Here is a 16,456-nt window from a genome sequence, read left to right as displayed (position 1 = left end):
CTGCCAAACCTTAAAAGTTTATGCAGAGATCTTAACTAGGTTTAGTCACATGTACCCTGCAGGTGTTCTCAACACTATGTCACTATCTCAAGGTTATGTCCATGGAGCATCCCCTAAGAGCCCAAAAGGCAAGCAGAACCCACTTTCCAAGGACAGGGGAAGAGATGAGAAGCGCAGATTGCCCAAGCGCAGCCCAAGGGTCAACTGGAGGTCGTGTCTCTTCCCTGACCTTCCCCAACAGGGCAGTGTTAGGATGATCTCCACAACAGCTCCAAAGACCACAGGGGCTCTCCATAGTCCCATCATAAAGAGAGGCCCCATAGGTATTTCAAAGGCCCAGTATTTGAAATGTGAATTTCAAAGACTGGATGGCTTTTTTTTTTTTTTTATTTTTTTTTAACGTTTATTTATTGTTGAGACAGAGAGAGACAGAGCATGAACGGGGGAGGGTCAGAGAGAGGGAGACACAGAATCTGAAACAGGCTCCAGGCTCTGAGCTGTCAGCACAGAGCCTGATGCGGGGCTCGAACTCACGGAACGTGAGATCATGACCTGAGTCGAAGTCGGACGCTTAACCGACTGAGCCACCTAGGCGCCCCTGGATGGCATTTTTAAGAGGAAAAGCAAGTTGCAGCAGACACAGCTTTCTGTGACACAAAAGCTTCAGGACTGTTGCTACAGATGAAACTCGGCGCGTTTCAAAACCCGGACCAGAGCCAGGGTCCTAGGACTAACTGTCCAAACACCTTTTCGTCGCTCTGACCGCCTAGAGGAAACACAGCCCGAAGTTTGGCTGAAGCACTCATCTTCTGCCCAAAGATTTTGTGCCGAGGAGCCCAGGGTTCCGCCCCCTCGCTTGGGATAACAAGTGGCCTCGCGCGGTCACACCAGGTCCCGGGGCCCTCGGCAGGCCTCGGTGTCCCGCCGCTGCGGGGCCCGCCGGCCGGGGCAGGAGTGTTGGGCGCGCGACGCCTCCCGCGGAGCCGTGGGTTCCCCTGTTCCTTCCCAGGCCTCTCCCACTTCCTTTCCCACCGCTCCCCGCCCGCCCGCCCGCCGAGGCCCGGGGCCGCACCTCCGCGGGGTCCCGGCCGCCTCCCGCAGGGTCCCGGCCGCTTCCCCCCCCCCCCCCCCCGGGACCAAAAGGGGGAGAATTCCTGTGGGTCCCAGGAGTGCCAAGAGTGCGCAGCAGGACGGGAAATTGCAAAAGTCCTCAGCCCTCTGCCCTCCCCCGCGGCTTTCCCGTAACTCCCGCCCCTCGGCGCTCGCCCCGCAGCTGATTCATAGCCCCGGCGCGGGGCCGCCCCTGCACGTCCACACCGGCGTCCGCACCCGCGGCCCCGCGCCGCCCAGGACCGGGCCTGGAGCCGTCCGCCCGCCCGCGGGGTGAGTACCCCCGTCGCCCTGCCACCCCGCCGCCCGCTCGCTCTCCTCCGCGCCCCGCGGCAGCCTTCCCCGCGCCCCGCCAGCCCTGCCCGCGAGCGGACCCGGCGCGGCGTCCGGAAGGATCGGACGGCTTTGCAAGCCCCTTCCCGGGGTCTGCCCGCCTGGACGCGGCCCGGCGCACGGCCGCCTGCCTGACCCGCCCCGCGCCGCCTCCGCCCCGCGTTTGCTTTGGCTCACCGTTCGACCCGCTCCGAGCCGGTGCTTTGAGGGCTCCCCGCCTCTGGCCCGCCTGCTTGGTGCGTAACTTGTAAAGAGTAATTCTTTCCAGAGCGCACAATGCTGGGTCCGTCGCGGCGTTTCCTTCCCTGCTTGGAAGTTCACAGTCCCGTCGCTTCTTTCTCAGTAGTCGGGAATGTGTGTTGAATTACAATTCCCACTTTAATCCACCTTTGCTTCTCTCCCAACACATCACCACGGAAGTTAATTGTATTCCCCAACCCCCGCCCCCCCCCCCCCCCCCCGCCGCCAAAGTTCCCTCCACTCGGAGTTGTCGGTGGTGTCCCTCCTGCTGGCCTCTGTTTACACCTGGAAGTGGGCGGCGCTCACCCGGTGTGCAGCGAGGACATCCCGGGGGTGCGGTGGTGCGGGAGCGCGGGACAGACACCTATCCTCCTCCTCCACTCGAATGGAGGGGGCGCGGAGCTGGCCGGTTGAGCGGCGGGAAACTTGCAAACGCAAACGCCCCCCCCTCCCCACCCCGCACGGAGGGGTTCAGTAACTTGTCCAAGACCGAAAAACTGGCTGCGGTGACTCCGAAATCCCGTAGCTCAGGGCTTTGGCCCTGACACCATGAGTCCTTTCTTGATGGTCCTTGGCCTGTCTTTCATCAGCCCAGCCATGCACGCATGCATCCTGCCTGCCTGCCTGCGGTGAGAGGCGCCACTGAGTGCCACGGAGGTGCCACTGAGAAAGGCCACTTGGTAACCGACAGGCTCTTTGGGACTGAGTTATGCTCCAACTCAAGAGGAGGATCCTCATGTAGAGGATCCCATTGAAATAAAGATGGTATATTTGATTTGAACAGGAAGGAAAGAAGCTTTGGGTGTTATGCCCAAGTCTAAAGCTGACGTTGGGACTGGGGTGAAGTTAATCATCGCCTCAGCCTCAGTTTCCTCCTCTGCAAAATAATAATGGTTCATACGATGGACCAGGCACTGTTCTGAGTACTTTACATATGCCAGCTCATTTAAGCTTTGCCAGTGAGGGAGGGAATAGCTCTGTCATTCTCGTTTTATCAGTGAGGAAACCAAGGCCCAGAGAAGTTCTGTAACTTGTCTGTGGTCACACAGCTAAGAGGTGAGAGTCAGGAATTGGCTTGGAGTCTCCTTATAACCACTATGCTGTGCCTCAGACTCTAGGACTCTTTTTGGAGTGGTTCTGGGAGTGGTGCTTCATTACTGTCCTCGTTTGTCTCCCTCCTGGGCTGCTTTAAAATGCACCCTGGAGGCTGAAGGGCCCCGATCCTTGGAGCTTATTAAAAACACTGGACTCCAACTTCAGCTGCCTGTTTAGAATCTTCAGGTTGTGCTCAATTTGTATCTGCCCTGGTAGCATTCAGTACTATTAGAAGCTAATAGTGCCGGGGAGCTCACCACCTAATATATCATTGCCAGACAAAGTTAATTCTCAGCTATAACTTGTCTCCTTGTGACTTACATCTTGGTCCTGCTTCTGCCTCATGTTGTCCCAGCAAATATGTCTGAGCCTTTTGTATCAAAGGTCACCTTGACAGTGTCCCACTCAGGCCACGTTGGGGAAAGTACTTCCGCACTGGGTCTCTCCTTCTACCCCTTTCTTTAACCTGAAGGGCCAGGAACACCTACAGAGATGCGCATGCAGGTGTGCCAGAGTCTCTGATGATTCTTATAGCGCTTTTGTCTTAGAAAAGGAACCGAGTCAGGAAAACTATGGCTTTGAAAGAGAAATCAGTGGTAATATCCTTCCACAAGAGGAAGGAGTATGTTTTCCTGTGGGAACTGGGCTGGGGCACTGTTGGCTCGGGTAGAAGGAAATCTTCCTGAGTGTCATCTTGCTCAATTACAGGAAGAGGGAGACTTGGCCCTCTTTTCCCTGGAAAAGGAAGTCCTCCTTGATTTTAAAAAAAAGGAAAATGGGGAAAAATCAAACAAATAGAATATTGTGAGAAATATCCTTCCCTCCAAGCAGGCTTCTTTGTAGCTGCATAAAGTGAGTTTCTTTCCCAGCAGCTGTGTTATTGGCTTCACAGCCTTCCTTCCCTTCTCAGTTTAGTTCTGCAGTTGGCCCTTGAACAGCGCGGGCGGTAGGGGTTTCTAAAAATCCACATAGAACTTTTGTGTCCCCCAAAACTTAACCGCCAATAGCCTACTGTTGACCCGATAACACAGTTGATTAACACATTGTGCATGTTATATATACTATGTTTTTACAATGAAGTAGGTTAGAGAAAGGGAGATGTTCTTAAGAACATCATAAGGAAGTGAAACTACATTTACAGTTCTGTACTGTATTTATTGAAAAATGTCTGTGTGTATGTGGACCCATGCAGTTTAAACTGGCATTGTTCAAGCATCAACTGTACTGGCTTTTCAACATTTATATATTCCAGGTTGTCCGAATTTCATTTTTATGTTTTAAAAGTAATTCAAGTAATAACTGACTATGTTCTTATTCAAAAAAATAGAGAAGTGTAGGGGCACCTGGGTGGCTTAGTCGGTTAAGCATCTGACTTCAGCTCGGGTCATGATCTTGTGGTTCTTGGGTTCGAGCCCCGTGTCCAGCTCTGTGCTGACAGCTGGGAGCCTGGAGCCTGCTTCGGATTCTGTGTCTCCCACTCTCTCTGCCCCTCCTCCACTCGTGCTCGGTCTCTCTTCCTCTCCAAAATAAATAAACATTAAAAATTAAACAAAATTAAAAAAAATAGAGAAGTATATGGAATGAAATGTGGAACTACCATGATCACTCTTATTCTCAGAAGAGGGATGGTTACATTTGGTAAATACCATTCCATGATTTTGTTTTCTTTTCTGTGCATTTGCATAATATGTACACATACATATGTCTTAATGTATGTAAATGAGATCTTGCTATATATTGTGTAGCTTACTTTTTCATTATCCAGGTCTTAGGGATCTTTCCATGTCAGTACAAACCTTTTGTTAAAGGGTACATGTTATTCTAAATTAGAAACATAATTTATCCACTTTTTCCCTTCTTGATGGATATTTGGATGATTTCAAATTATTCAACATTAGCAGCAGTACTTTAGGAAAGACTGCACTCATCTTTGTGTGTAAGCCTGAATATATCTGTGAAATAGAGTTCTAGGGTCCAAGGGTTTGTCCATTTTTTCACTTGATACAGTTCTTCTTTTTTTTTTTTTTTTAATTTTTTTTTTCAACATTTATTTTATTTTTGGGACAGAGAGAGACAGAGCATGAACGGGGGAGGGGCAGAGAGAGAGGGAGACACAGAATCGGAAACAGGCTCCAGGCTCTGAGCCATCAGCCCAGAGCCTGACGCGGGGCTCGAACTCGCGGACCGCGAGATGGTGACCTGGCTGAAGTCGGACGCTTAACCGACTGCGCCACCTAGGCGCCCCTTGATACAGTTCTTCAAATCATAGCACTGCCTCCCACCCCAGGTACTGATTTAAATTCAGTGCATGAGAATCTGCTGCCCTCATCCTTCCTAACATCAGCCATTGTCTTTTTTTTTTTCCATTTAAATTTGCAAATCTGGTAAATGAATGAATATGGCATTTTAATTTGTATTTTGCTTATTACTACTGCAATTTAATTTCTCTTAATATTTATGGTCATGTGTGTCTTCTGTTCATGTCCTTTGCTCATTTTTCTTCTATTTTTTTAAGTGTTTATTTTTTTTAGAGAGAGAGAGACAGAGCGTGAGCATGGGAGAGGCAGAGAGAAAGGGAGACACAGAATCCGAAGCAGGCTCCAGGCTCTGAGCTGTCAGCACAGAGCCCAACATGGGGCTCAAACTCACAAACCGTGAGATCATGACCTGAGCCAAACTCAGATGCTTAACTGACTGAGCCACCCAGGCGCTCCTCTCATTTTTCTATTGAGTTGCTTTTTCCTATTCCTATGAATCTCAGAAGCTCTATACCTATTCAGGATCCTAACCCTTTGTCTGTTGTAGATTATTTCAATATTTCTTCTAGTGTGATTCTCTCCCCACCCCCCAATTTTTTGGTCATAAAATACATAATATAAAATTTACCATTTTAATCATTTTTAAGTGTACAGGTCAGTGTTACTAAGTACACCCTTATTGTTGTGCACCCATTGGCACTGTTCATCTTTGGAATTCTTTCCACCTTGCAAAACTGACACTCTATGCCCATTAAACAGTAACTCCCACTTCTCCCGACCCCAGCCCCCTGTAAGCAGCATTCTACTTTCCGTCCCTATGAATTTGACTACTCCAGGCACCTCACAGGGATTGGAGAAATCGTATAGCATTTGTCTTTTCGTGACTGACTTAATTCACTTAGCAAAATGTCCCCAAGACCATCCATGTTGTAGCAAGTAACAGATTTTTTTTTTTCCTTTTTAAGAATAGATAATATTCTGTTGTATGCATACACCACTTTTACTTATCCATTCATAATGCTTTTGTTTTTAACTATCTTTTGCTACACAGAAGTTTTTAAAAAAAATTTTTTTAACATTTATTTTTTGAGAGACAGAGAGAGACACAGCACGAGCAGGGGAGGTGCAGAGAGAGGGGGAGACACAGAATTGGAAGCAGGCTCCCGGCGCTGAGCTGTCAGCACAGAGCCCAACACGGGGCTCGACGCGGGGCTCGACGCGGGGCTCGAACCCACAAGCCTGAGATCATGACCTGAGCCGAAGTCAGACGCTTAACCGACTGAGCCACCCAGGCACCCCATGTCATTTTCTCTTTTGTATAAACTTTACAAATAGCTTGCCAAGTTAAAAAAAAAAAATTCCTGTTGGAATTTCTCTTTGGATTTTCTTGGGTTTCTAAGGGTTTATAATTGTTAATAATTCTTTATGCCTTAATGTCCGTTCTGGTCTGAGCTCCAACTCTGGAGGAAGCAGTGTGTTTGGAAAAGCACTGTGATCTGGGGACTGACTCACCTGGACTTCAAGTTCTGGAAGAACGATGTCGCCCTGTGTCAAAGTTAACTTTTAACCTTGTGAGCTTTCGTTTCCTCACCTGTGTAAGTGGATGATAACTGAATTTCTTTCATAAGACTCTTGTGAAGATTCAGTTAATAAACTCATGCAGGTCACATAGCACAGCACCTGGCAGGGAGCTGGGGTCCACTTCGTGCTGGCTAGGATCATTTTCACATTTACTTTCATATCCTAGTATGGCCTCTGCAGTGCACCTCATCATAGAAGGAACCAGTAAATGTTTCCTTTTGTATCAGTAGTATCCTGGGAGACAAAAATATGTAACAACTATTGAATATGGTAGTATTTCTCCAACTTGGGTGTGCATGTGACATCCGCTAGGGATTCTTTTTTAAATACAAATTTTTATTCGGTAGCTCTAATGTGTGGCTGATTTTGCATTTCTGGTCTCTTCGGTGATGTCAGTGCTATGCGCTTTGAGTATATAATCTTTCACTGGTATTTAAAATCATACTGCTGGTGATAGTATTTCCTATTGGATTAAATGTGGTTGACAGGACTTGTAAATTGCTTTCTTTTAATATTATATGCTAGAGAACTTGCACGTAAGAGAACTTGAACTGAATTATTGTGTTGTTTCTTCCCTCCCTCCCTTCCTTCCTTTCTTCTTCTTCTTTTTTTTAAGGACAGAGGGTTAATAGGGCACTGAATATAATACCAAGTTCTAGTCTTAGATCTGAAATCACTGAGGCAATCAACTCTCTGGATTATTTAAAACTGTTGTCTTAAGATGACGATTGCCACATAAAATACATCCAGTTTGAGTATGAAATCTAAAGTCAACTAAAAAGCCATAATTTCAAGTGTCTTACCAAATAGAAAAATGTAAGATGTAAGTAACACTTGGAAAAATGTAAGATAAAAAGAACCCTTGGAAAACATGGAATTAGCTCCTCCTGTGTGAGAACAGTAGATGTTGTACGTCAACAGAAGCTATGCTGTCATGTGAGTAAACTTTTCATATGTCACGTGATCTCTTGGTCACCTCTTTCTGTTCTCCATCTGTCCAATGGGGGGCTTTGAGCAAGGTCACTTCACATTCCTTAGTATGCTGGTCTGTCAGAAGGGAATGGCAGTATGTTTTTCTACCCAGGACATTGATTACTTTCTGTCATTGAAAATGCATTTTTAAAGCTCCTATAATCTCTCAGGACCTGAGAGATCATGTTTTTGTACAGAAACACATGACATGCTTGTAGGCTGATCCAGTACTTAAAAAATACCAATCTTTTTTGGGGCCCCTGGGTGGCTCAGTCAGTTAAGCATATGACTGTTGGCTTGGGTCATGATCTCACAGTTCTTGGGATTAAGCCCCTTGTTGGGCTCCGTGCTAACAGCACAGAACCTGCTTGGGATTCTCCATCTCTCTCTGCCCCACCCCTGCTTGCACTCTCTTTCTCTCCTTTTCTCTCTCTCAAGATAAATAAACTTAAAAACAACAACAACAACCACCACCTTTTTTTAGGTCTATTTGACAAGTATGGTTTGGATTTGAATCAAAAACTATTGTCAACTGGTTTAACCCTGTTGGGATATATGGTTCAAATCTGAAAGTAATGGAATTGCCACTACTTGCATATGTAAATATGTGTAAAACACGCACATGTTGTAAAGAATGCTTTATGTTGCAGAATTACATAACTTGAGAGCATTGACCATAATTTCCATCCTGCTCACCTCCTTTACTCCATCCCAGCTCTAGATTTGTAAGTGTTACTAGTTGGGTGTGTCTTTGGGGGCCAGTTTGGATCCTTGAAGTAGAAGACAGCAAGGCAGAAATGGATGTGCAAGAGATTTGGGGGAAATGCCCTGGTGAGGGATAAAGGGACAAGGGAGCGGGAAGAGGCAGAGAAAGCCTGCAAATCCCATGCAAGGTGACAGGGAAGAAGGAAGATTGAGAGGGAAGGGCTTCCACCTACAATGCAGTTCTGAGAATGTTTTGCCCAGGCCAGTGGGGAGACGTAGATCAAATGTTGCCTATTGGAGGAGTCCCCTGTTGAGCAGAAAAAGTTTGGCCCGATCATCTGCTGGGAGCAGCCTGCGGGGACTGTGGGCTGGGGTTTGAATGTGCAGTGGATGGAAAGGGGCAGCAGCGGAGGCTGTCAGTCAGCTACGGTCCTGAGGCAGAGCCTTCTAAAGGGAGCGCAGAGTGGCACGGTTGCACACTCGCACACCCGTCTTCCAGAGGTGTTTGTGCGCACATGCTATTCTGAAATGGGCTTTTTCACTCAGTATTTTTTGGATATTCTTCCATGGCAGCACATAGATCTATCTTATCCTTTTCACAGTTTCATAGTACTCCTTTGTGGAAATGCACCACGATTGAATTTTCTGATTCTTTTTCACGGACATTTGGACACTTCACGGAAAACATTTCATGTTTTCATTTTTCCTAGATATTAACAATACCACAATGAACCCTCTTTAAAATACATCAGTTTTGTATACAGACACACATATACAAGCATACTATTTAGAGGACAAAATTCCAGAAATAGAATTTCTGGATCAAAGGGAATGCACCCTGGAATTCTAATAGGTATTTTCAAAATGACCTTGGCAAAGTTGTGCTGTTTGACCATCAGTGAGTAACAATGCCTGCTTCTTCAAACTGTTATCAATGCTAGGTATTAAGACCTTTTTAGGTTTTGCCAGTTGGATACCATGCAGACCCACATACAGACATATACAATTACTTTTTTAATTTGCATGTATTTAACTAGTAATGATATTGTCCTGTTTTTCTTTATTCTCTTTTGGCTATTCATATTTCGTTTTTTCGTGAATTACATATTCATATCATCTATCAGTTTTTTTACAGGGTAGCTTATCTGTTTTTGATTGGTTTCTTTTTTTAATATTTATTTTTGAGAGAGAGCACACAAGCAAGGGAGGGGCATTGAGAAAGGGAGACAAAATCAAAGCAGGCTCTAGACTCCAGGCTGTGAGTGCAGAGTTGGACACGGGGCTCGAACTCATGAACCATGAGATCATGACCTGAGCTGAAGTCGGATGCTTAACCGACTGAGCCACCCAGTTACTTAATGGGTTTCATTTAAGTAACATGTCCACAGTGATATAGTTATTAAGTGCCAGAGCAATGATTGGACCCTCAGCATTCTTATGTCAGAGCCCATGCACTTGACTATTACAGCTTCCTTTTCCCACAAAGGTCTAGGTTATTGTTCCAGTACGATTCTGGGGAATAATCTGTCTTGTCTCCAGTGATTTAAAATATATCGTTAGCATGTACTAAATTCCTACATCTTCTTTAGGTCCAGAATACTCCTTGGATCTAGGTTTTCTATTCCTTTCTTTGTCTTCACTTACCACTCAAAGATCCAGCTTTAATCAGCCACAAGTTCCAAGAATCTTTAACTGAATGTTGATTTAAAAAAGAAAAGCAAGGGGCACCTGGGTGGCTCAGTCGGTTAAGCATCCGACTTTGGCTCAGGTCATGATCTTGCAGTTTGTGAGTTCAAGCCCTGCACCGGGCTCTGTACTGACAGCTCGGAGCCTGGAGGCTGTTTCTGATTCTGTGTCTCCCTTTCTCTCTCTCTGCCCCTCCCCTGCTCATGCTCTGCCTCTCTCTCTCTCTCTCTCTCTCTCTCTCTCTCTCTCTCTGAAAAATAAACATGAAAAAGATTTTGAAAAGAAAAAAAAAAAAGAAAAGTGATTGTGCATAAGCCAATTCAGTCTCATAAATAAGGGATGATCTTACAAAACTAGTAGAAACACTTAACCAGGCAGGTTTAAAGAGAGGACAAGGAGTGCTTAAACCTTTCTTTGGGCACCACCTCCAGGTGGTGGATACTTTATTTTATTTAATTAATTAATTTTTTTAATGTTTATTTATTTTTGAAAGAGACAGAGTGCGAGCATGCAAGGGGCAGAGAGAGGGAGACACAGAATCCAAATCAGGCTCCAGGCTCCGAGCTGTCAGCACAGAGTCCAACGCGAGGCTCGAGCCCATGAACTGCGAGATCATGACCTGAGCCAAAAGTCCAACGCTTAACCGACTGAGCCACCCAGGTCCCCCTGGGTGGTGGATACTTTAGGAGGAAAGGGGGGTGGAATTGCAGTGAAACCTTACAAGTAATGCATCCTGTGCTATAATGGTGGAGGCCCTTGCAAAAGGGCTCCCAAAAACATGCAGTGCTCATAGAAAAGAACAAAGTAGATGAACTTGGGAAATGTGGGGAACATGCCATGCAGCTCTTGGTGCTGGCGCACAGAACTCTTTCACAGGGAGTACACACCCAAGCACACTTCCTGGATGAACAGCTTCTTTCTTTAAAATAGAATTTGCATATGACATCACTGGGCACCCAGCCAGTTCTGAAGAGTTTGGCAACACACCCCCGTTCTTGGGAAGCAAATGACTGGTCATGTTGCTTCTCATGGGGATTATTTATGGTGAGGAAACTTCCCAGGAATAAATATTTTAGTAATGACGGTACAAGAAGTCCTAGCGAAGAAGGGCAGACTCACACCCTTTGCAAAAGCTGTGCCTGTAGTGTTTGTACTGAGGGACGTTCAAAGGCATCTTCGTTTTGCACAGAGACAAGATTTGAATGAGAAGTTCTACAAAATGAGTGGGTAATTTTTCTTTTCGTTTCTCCCTTTGTCTCCCCAGAGAAGAAATGTCAATGAAAGACTATGAATTAGGCAATGTTTGGCAACAGAAAGAGTAGGAGGGCCTGAAAAGGAATCTCCTTAATAAAATAAAATTGAAAGCAAAGAAGAAAGAATGTGAGAAAATTAGTACAAACGTTTATTCATTTACTGGATATTTACTGGGTAACAACCACGTCCTGGGACTATGATAGACAGTGGGGCCTCGGGTCCAGGCCTGTCCTCGGGCAGCACATAGTCTGGCTGGGAATGATGGAGATCTCAAAAATAGAAATAAAGAACAGATTTGGGCAAAGAACTAAGTAGTGTGGGTGAGGCAGGAAAGTGGTTTTGCCTTTCTGAATTCTTCCTGACTTCCTTTTCTTACTGGACACTGGAAGTGGCAATACTCCCCACGGACATGGCAAGAGAAAGCCTGATGGAAGAACCAGAGGGCACGGCGGGCTTTTCCGGAACAGCAGTCCCTAGGAGAACAGGCGGAGCACTGACTGCCGCGGAAGGGGCTCGCCGGCCCAACTGACGCTCAGCCCTTATCCTCCAGGTGCCGTAGGAAGGCCTGGCCTAATCCTGCACTGTCGTTGATCTGCATCAGGGGTCCAGTCTAGGGCCCAGGGCGCCCCAGAGCTCGTGTGCTGACCTCTCTTCTCTGTCTGTATGGAGTCTGCAGGCGATCATCCAGTCCTGTGGCTTAAGTACCACATGCATGCACCGAGGATGATTTCTACCCCTGCCCGGACCCCTCCCCTGGACCCCACTTTGTGTGTCCAGCCAGCTCACGTGGCTGTCACATAAGCATCTCCAATGTAGCAAGCTGCAAACCGAGCCCTCGATAGAGCCCACTACATCTGTTCGTCTCTTCTCTGTTGATAGCAGCCTCCCTTCTGCCAAGAGCTCAGGCCATTTTGGGGGCCACCCGTGATGTCTGACTTTGTCAGCCCCTGTCACATCCTGCCAGCTCTGTCTGTCAGATCTCTCCTGAGTTCCACCGCTGTTTCCGCCTCCACTGCCGTGATCGTGGCCTGAGCCAGTGCCATTGTCCCTGGACTGCTGCAGACCTTCCTAACTGCTGTCCCTCCCACCGCTCCTGCCCCTCCTGTCCCCACCAGTCTCTTCCTGTTCTGGTGAGTGAGATAGGCTATTCCTGTCCCGAAACTCCCCAGTGGCTCTCACCTGGCTCAGGGTAGAAGCCACAGTTGGGAAAATGCTTCCCTGTCTGCTCTCCCTCTGTGGACCCTCTGTTTTCACCTCCTGCTTCTCACCTCTCACTGCAGCAGGAGCTCCTGCTGTTCCTTGAATGAGCCCAGCACTCTCCCACCTCAGCGTCTGGGTGCCACTCACCCCTTCACCTCCAGGTTCTTCCCTGTGGTTGTGGGGGAGCTCACCAGCCAAGAGCTGGTGCCCTCGGAGTAGGCACAGGGTCTTTGGAGGCAGGTTTACAGAGGAGGAGGGGTGGGGGCCACATGGGCTGTGCAGGGTCACCTGGGGCCTGGGAGCAGCTGACTCAGAGCCCTGGGTGTCTGTGTCCTTCGCACGGCATCAAGCGTCGGGAAAACTGTTCGTGCGGCGTTTCCCAAAGGCTGACACCGGTGTCTCTGGGATGTTCTTCCAGCTGCTGACTGTCACTCTGCAAGTTTTGGTGAACTTTACTGATTTTGCCAGAGTATTCAGACAACAGCCAGGACCCGTAATCCCTCTGCAAGTGGTCCTGGCGTGGTCTGGGGCCTGAAGTGTTGGGATGGGGGCTGTCCAGTCACACCATGGGAAATAAGCACTTCGCCCAGGTGCAGGCAGTGACTGCTGTGTCCCGTTTGCCACCTGTCCAGCACGTCTAAAACGGTGCACGTCAGAACAGATGAAAGGAAAAACCGTGGATCTGAATGGCTGCTGAAGCCAGCCTCCTCGGATTCACAACCTCCCATGTGTGAGACGGTGGGGGAGGGCGGGACTTCCAGACGGGACCGTCCTGGTGCTTCTCAAAGACTTTCCTGTGATCATCAGACCATAGAAACAAGTCCTTTGTAAATGCTCATATTTTTTGGCTTTGTTACATGAAAACTTTATTCTTTAATTTCTGGTTACCTTCGATGGGTAGGTGGCTCTAACTTTTGGTTTTAAGTTTCTCTGTCTCTATAATTTGTTTACATTTTGCAACATGTGAACTGTTTGACTTACCAGAACTCCAAAATTCTAAAAACACTTCAAAGAGCCCTTTCGTACAGAGAACATCAGGCAGCCTACCTCACTCCCTGAACCATCTGGTCTTTGATTTATGGGATGAGATTTCCTCACAGCATGGCACCCTGCGTTCCTCAGGTGATGTCGGTGTTGGGACGGGAAGATCCTGTACCCGTAGATTAGGACTGGAAGGATGCTTCAGTTGCACACTGAGCGCCAGAGGCTTCGTGCCAGCATTTTCCTTTGCCTTGCCTTTGGCACTGAGCAGAAACGATTTTCTCTTGAATTTGGTTTTCTCCCTGGCTTTGATATTTAATTGTAACAGGAACCTGTTTGAAGTTGTAAGCAGGGATGTTAGAGGGGGAAAAAGTAGAAGTAGTGGAAGGTGGTGCTTAAAGGACTGTGACTAAAAGCCGTCGATTGCAGACTTTTGCTTCTGTTTGCAGGCGGGCTCGTGTGTAAGCAGATTTGACTACCCTAGAAGAATGGAATGGTTTGGTGTGGTCTTTTTCTGTCTTCACTGCTGTTCCCATTTAGTTGGGGGTAGTGAAAACGGGTGATGTGGTTCACTGATTTTCTGGCTTTTGATGAAGTCCAGGTGGCGAGACAGAGGCAAAACGGGCTCTGAACTGTTTAATTGCCTCTCTCTGGGATGAGTCAGACTTTGAAGTAAAAAAGTGAAACTCAAGGCTTCCGTGGACTAACGCTCTTATTACAAATTAAGAACGTGTTAGCCTTCTTGAGGTCACCGAGGTTCATTCTTTGTGCCCTCAGGTTGGCCTGTGGTCAAAGGACCCGATGAATCAGTGCAGTTCTTTGACCTGCCGTTTACAGGCCTCCTCTAAAGCAAGGAAAGCCGGAAACTATTTTGAACAATGAGACACTGCCTATCTCTCTAGGTGGAATGTGCTTGTTTTTCCTCGGTGAAATTTTATTGAGGGAGATGACTCCTCTGTAAGTAATCAATTCAAATACAGCTCTTCTCTGACCATGGTCCTTTTTTTTTTTAAGGTTTAACTTCGTTTCTTTGCTTTACCCTTCTTTACCAACCTTCGCTTGGCCTGAAGAAATTGGTAGGTCACTTGTCTATTGGCACACAGCCTCGGTGGCACGCTCACTGTGAACAGTCATTGCTCCTGCACCAGGGATCGGCTGCTGTTGGCCAGCTGCTGGCTGAGCTCGGCTGGCCCCTGGGGGGGCAGCCGTGGTGACTCAGTTCTGCCTCCCGTGTTGCTCCTTCTCCTCCTGGGTCCAGGTGGGGAGGCCAGAAGTGCTGTTTTCGTGCCAAAGAAACACGGAAGAGCAAGCAGAATTACACAAGGCATTTTGAGGTCTAGGCTCCAAGCTGGCACCCCACTGCTTCTGTTTTATTATGGGTCAGGGCAAGTCACACGGAGCAGGGAACTACACTCTTATTTTGCGGGGCAGGGGGAACTCCAGACTCACCTGACAAGGGGCATGCACGTAGGGAGGAGAGGAGAGTGGGAGCCCTTAATACCATCGTCTACCACAATTGGGTCAAAGAAACCTGCTCAGAGCTAAAATTGAATAAAATTTTCCTTGTGTATAATTTATCTTTTTCAGAAAACCAGAACCTATGGCTCTCTTTTCAGCCTTTCAGACAACATTCCTCTTGGCATTGCTGTCCTTGAAAACTTACCAGAGTGAAGGTAAGAAGTGGAAAGAATGGTAAAGAAAAAAAAAAACCACATAAAACCAAGGTAATTGGTCCTTTGGAGAAAAGTAGAACAAGTCTTCTTTTCTTTGGCAATTACCTGGAATTGGTGAGGCGTTCACTCCATCACTTGGAATTGGTGAGGAGTAATGGTTTCCTTAGTCTTGACTATCCTGGTCTTCATTGCTCATTGTAATCAGCCACACTGTGACCCTGATTTCCTGGTCAGTGCACTGGTCATCGAGGCACTTGTGAGTGGATCTAATCTGGCAGAACTTTGTGGTATAGACACTCTACATGGCCATTGCCAGAGAAATTCCTTCTGCGCCTTGCCATGTGGAGACGGGGCAAACTAGCCCAGTGTTGGCCACTAGGTTAGAACCAGTTGTGATGTCCTTCAGCTGCATTCACGGAGCAGCTCTTTGCTGCAAGACAGTATGCTAAGTAAAGAAATTCTGTTTATGGATGAAGAAATGGTGTTTGTTACTTAGCTAATCTCCCAATGAAGGGGTTTTCAAAATACCAACTTTGTAAATCTCGTCAGTAAGAATTCAACACTTGTAGAATGTTTATAAATACTTCGTATATTACTTTGAACTAGCTTGACAGTCAAGCGTGAATGAGTCTATTGGTTTATAACATTTGTTGGGGTGCCTGAGGGGTTCAGTCAGTTAAGCGTCCGTCCGACTTCTTGAGCCGTGTTGGGCTCTGTGCTGACAGCTCAGAGCCTGGAGCCTGGTTTGGATTCTGTGTTTCCTCTCTCTGTCCCTTCCCTGCTCATGCTCTGTCTCTCTCTCTGTTTCTCTCTCTCTCTGTCTCCCTCTCTCAAAAATAAATAAACATTAAAAAAAATTGTGTTGCTTTCACCTGTATTTTACAAAGCTTTACATTTTCCTCATTCTGGGTTTATTTGCTATACTCCCTTCGTAACACAAAGTACAGGCATATGCTCTGAGTGATTATTCACACAGTTCCTTTCCATCGATTCATGAAAATGATGTTTGCAAGAAATACCCATAGAATTTTTCTATTTCCTTTAAAACTCCATGAAAATATGTTTAGAAATAAAAAGGAGATTTTGTTCTGATAATAGCTCAGTGCTCTGATATTCTTTGGGTCTGGGTCTGTTTCTTTGAGGTTCACACTACATGAGAAGATGCTACTTTTCTGACTTCTTAAAATTCATAGTTTATTGATAATCCCCCATAATCTGGAGCTGAAAGACGGGAATTAGGACTTCTCATTTGTAGTCTGTGTCCCCCTTACTCTATCTTACTTGCTAAATGTGACACAACTGGACTGAGTGGGTGGTCTGTACCATAGGAAGGTTCAGGCCCAGCTAGAGCCCCTGGTTCCCAGACAG

General features: G+C 46.9%; 1 protein-coding gene across 2 annotated transcripts in view; it reads left to right on the top strand.

The window, feature by feature from the left end:
- Positions 1-1,129: 1,129 nt before the first annotated feature.
- The window catches only part of OSMR (oncostatin M receptor), a 52,580-nt gene continuing 37,253 nt past the window's right edge, over positions 1,130-16,456 (top strand). Inside the window, exons 1-2 of one of the 2 annotated variants that reach the window (XM_047863820.1) lie at positions 1,130-1,383; positions 15,003-15,088. In XM_047863820.1, the coding sequence (XP_047719776.1) occupies positions 15,016-15,088 (73 nt within the window). In that variant the 5' untranslated portion in view covers positions 1,130-1,383; positions 15,003-15,015. The remainder of the gene's footprint in view (positions 1,384-15,002; positions 15,089-16,456) is intronic. The other variant, XM_047863812.1, reaches the window with a different exon arrangement.

The sequence above is a fragment of the Prionailurus viverrinus genome, chromosome A1, assembly GCF_022837055.1.
Source record: "Prionailurus viverrinus isolate Anna chromosome A1, UM_Priviv_1.0, whole genome shotgun sequence".
NCBI classification, from domain to species: domain Eukaryota; kingdom Metazoa; phylum Chordata; class Mammalia; order Carnivora; family Felidae; genus Prionailurus; species Prionailurus viverrinus.
The sequence above is the reverse complement of the archived record's forward strand: the minus strand, read 5'-3'. Positions and strand labels throughout refer to the sequence as shown.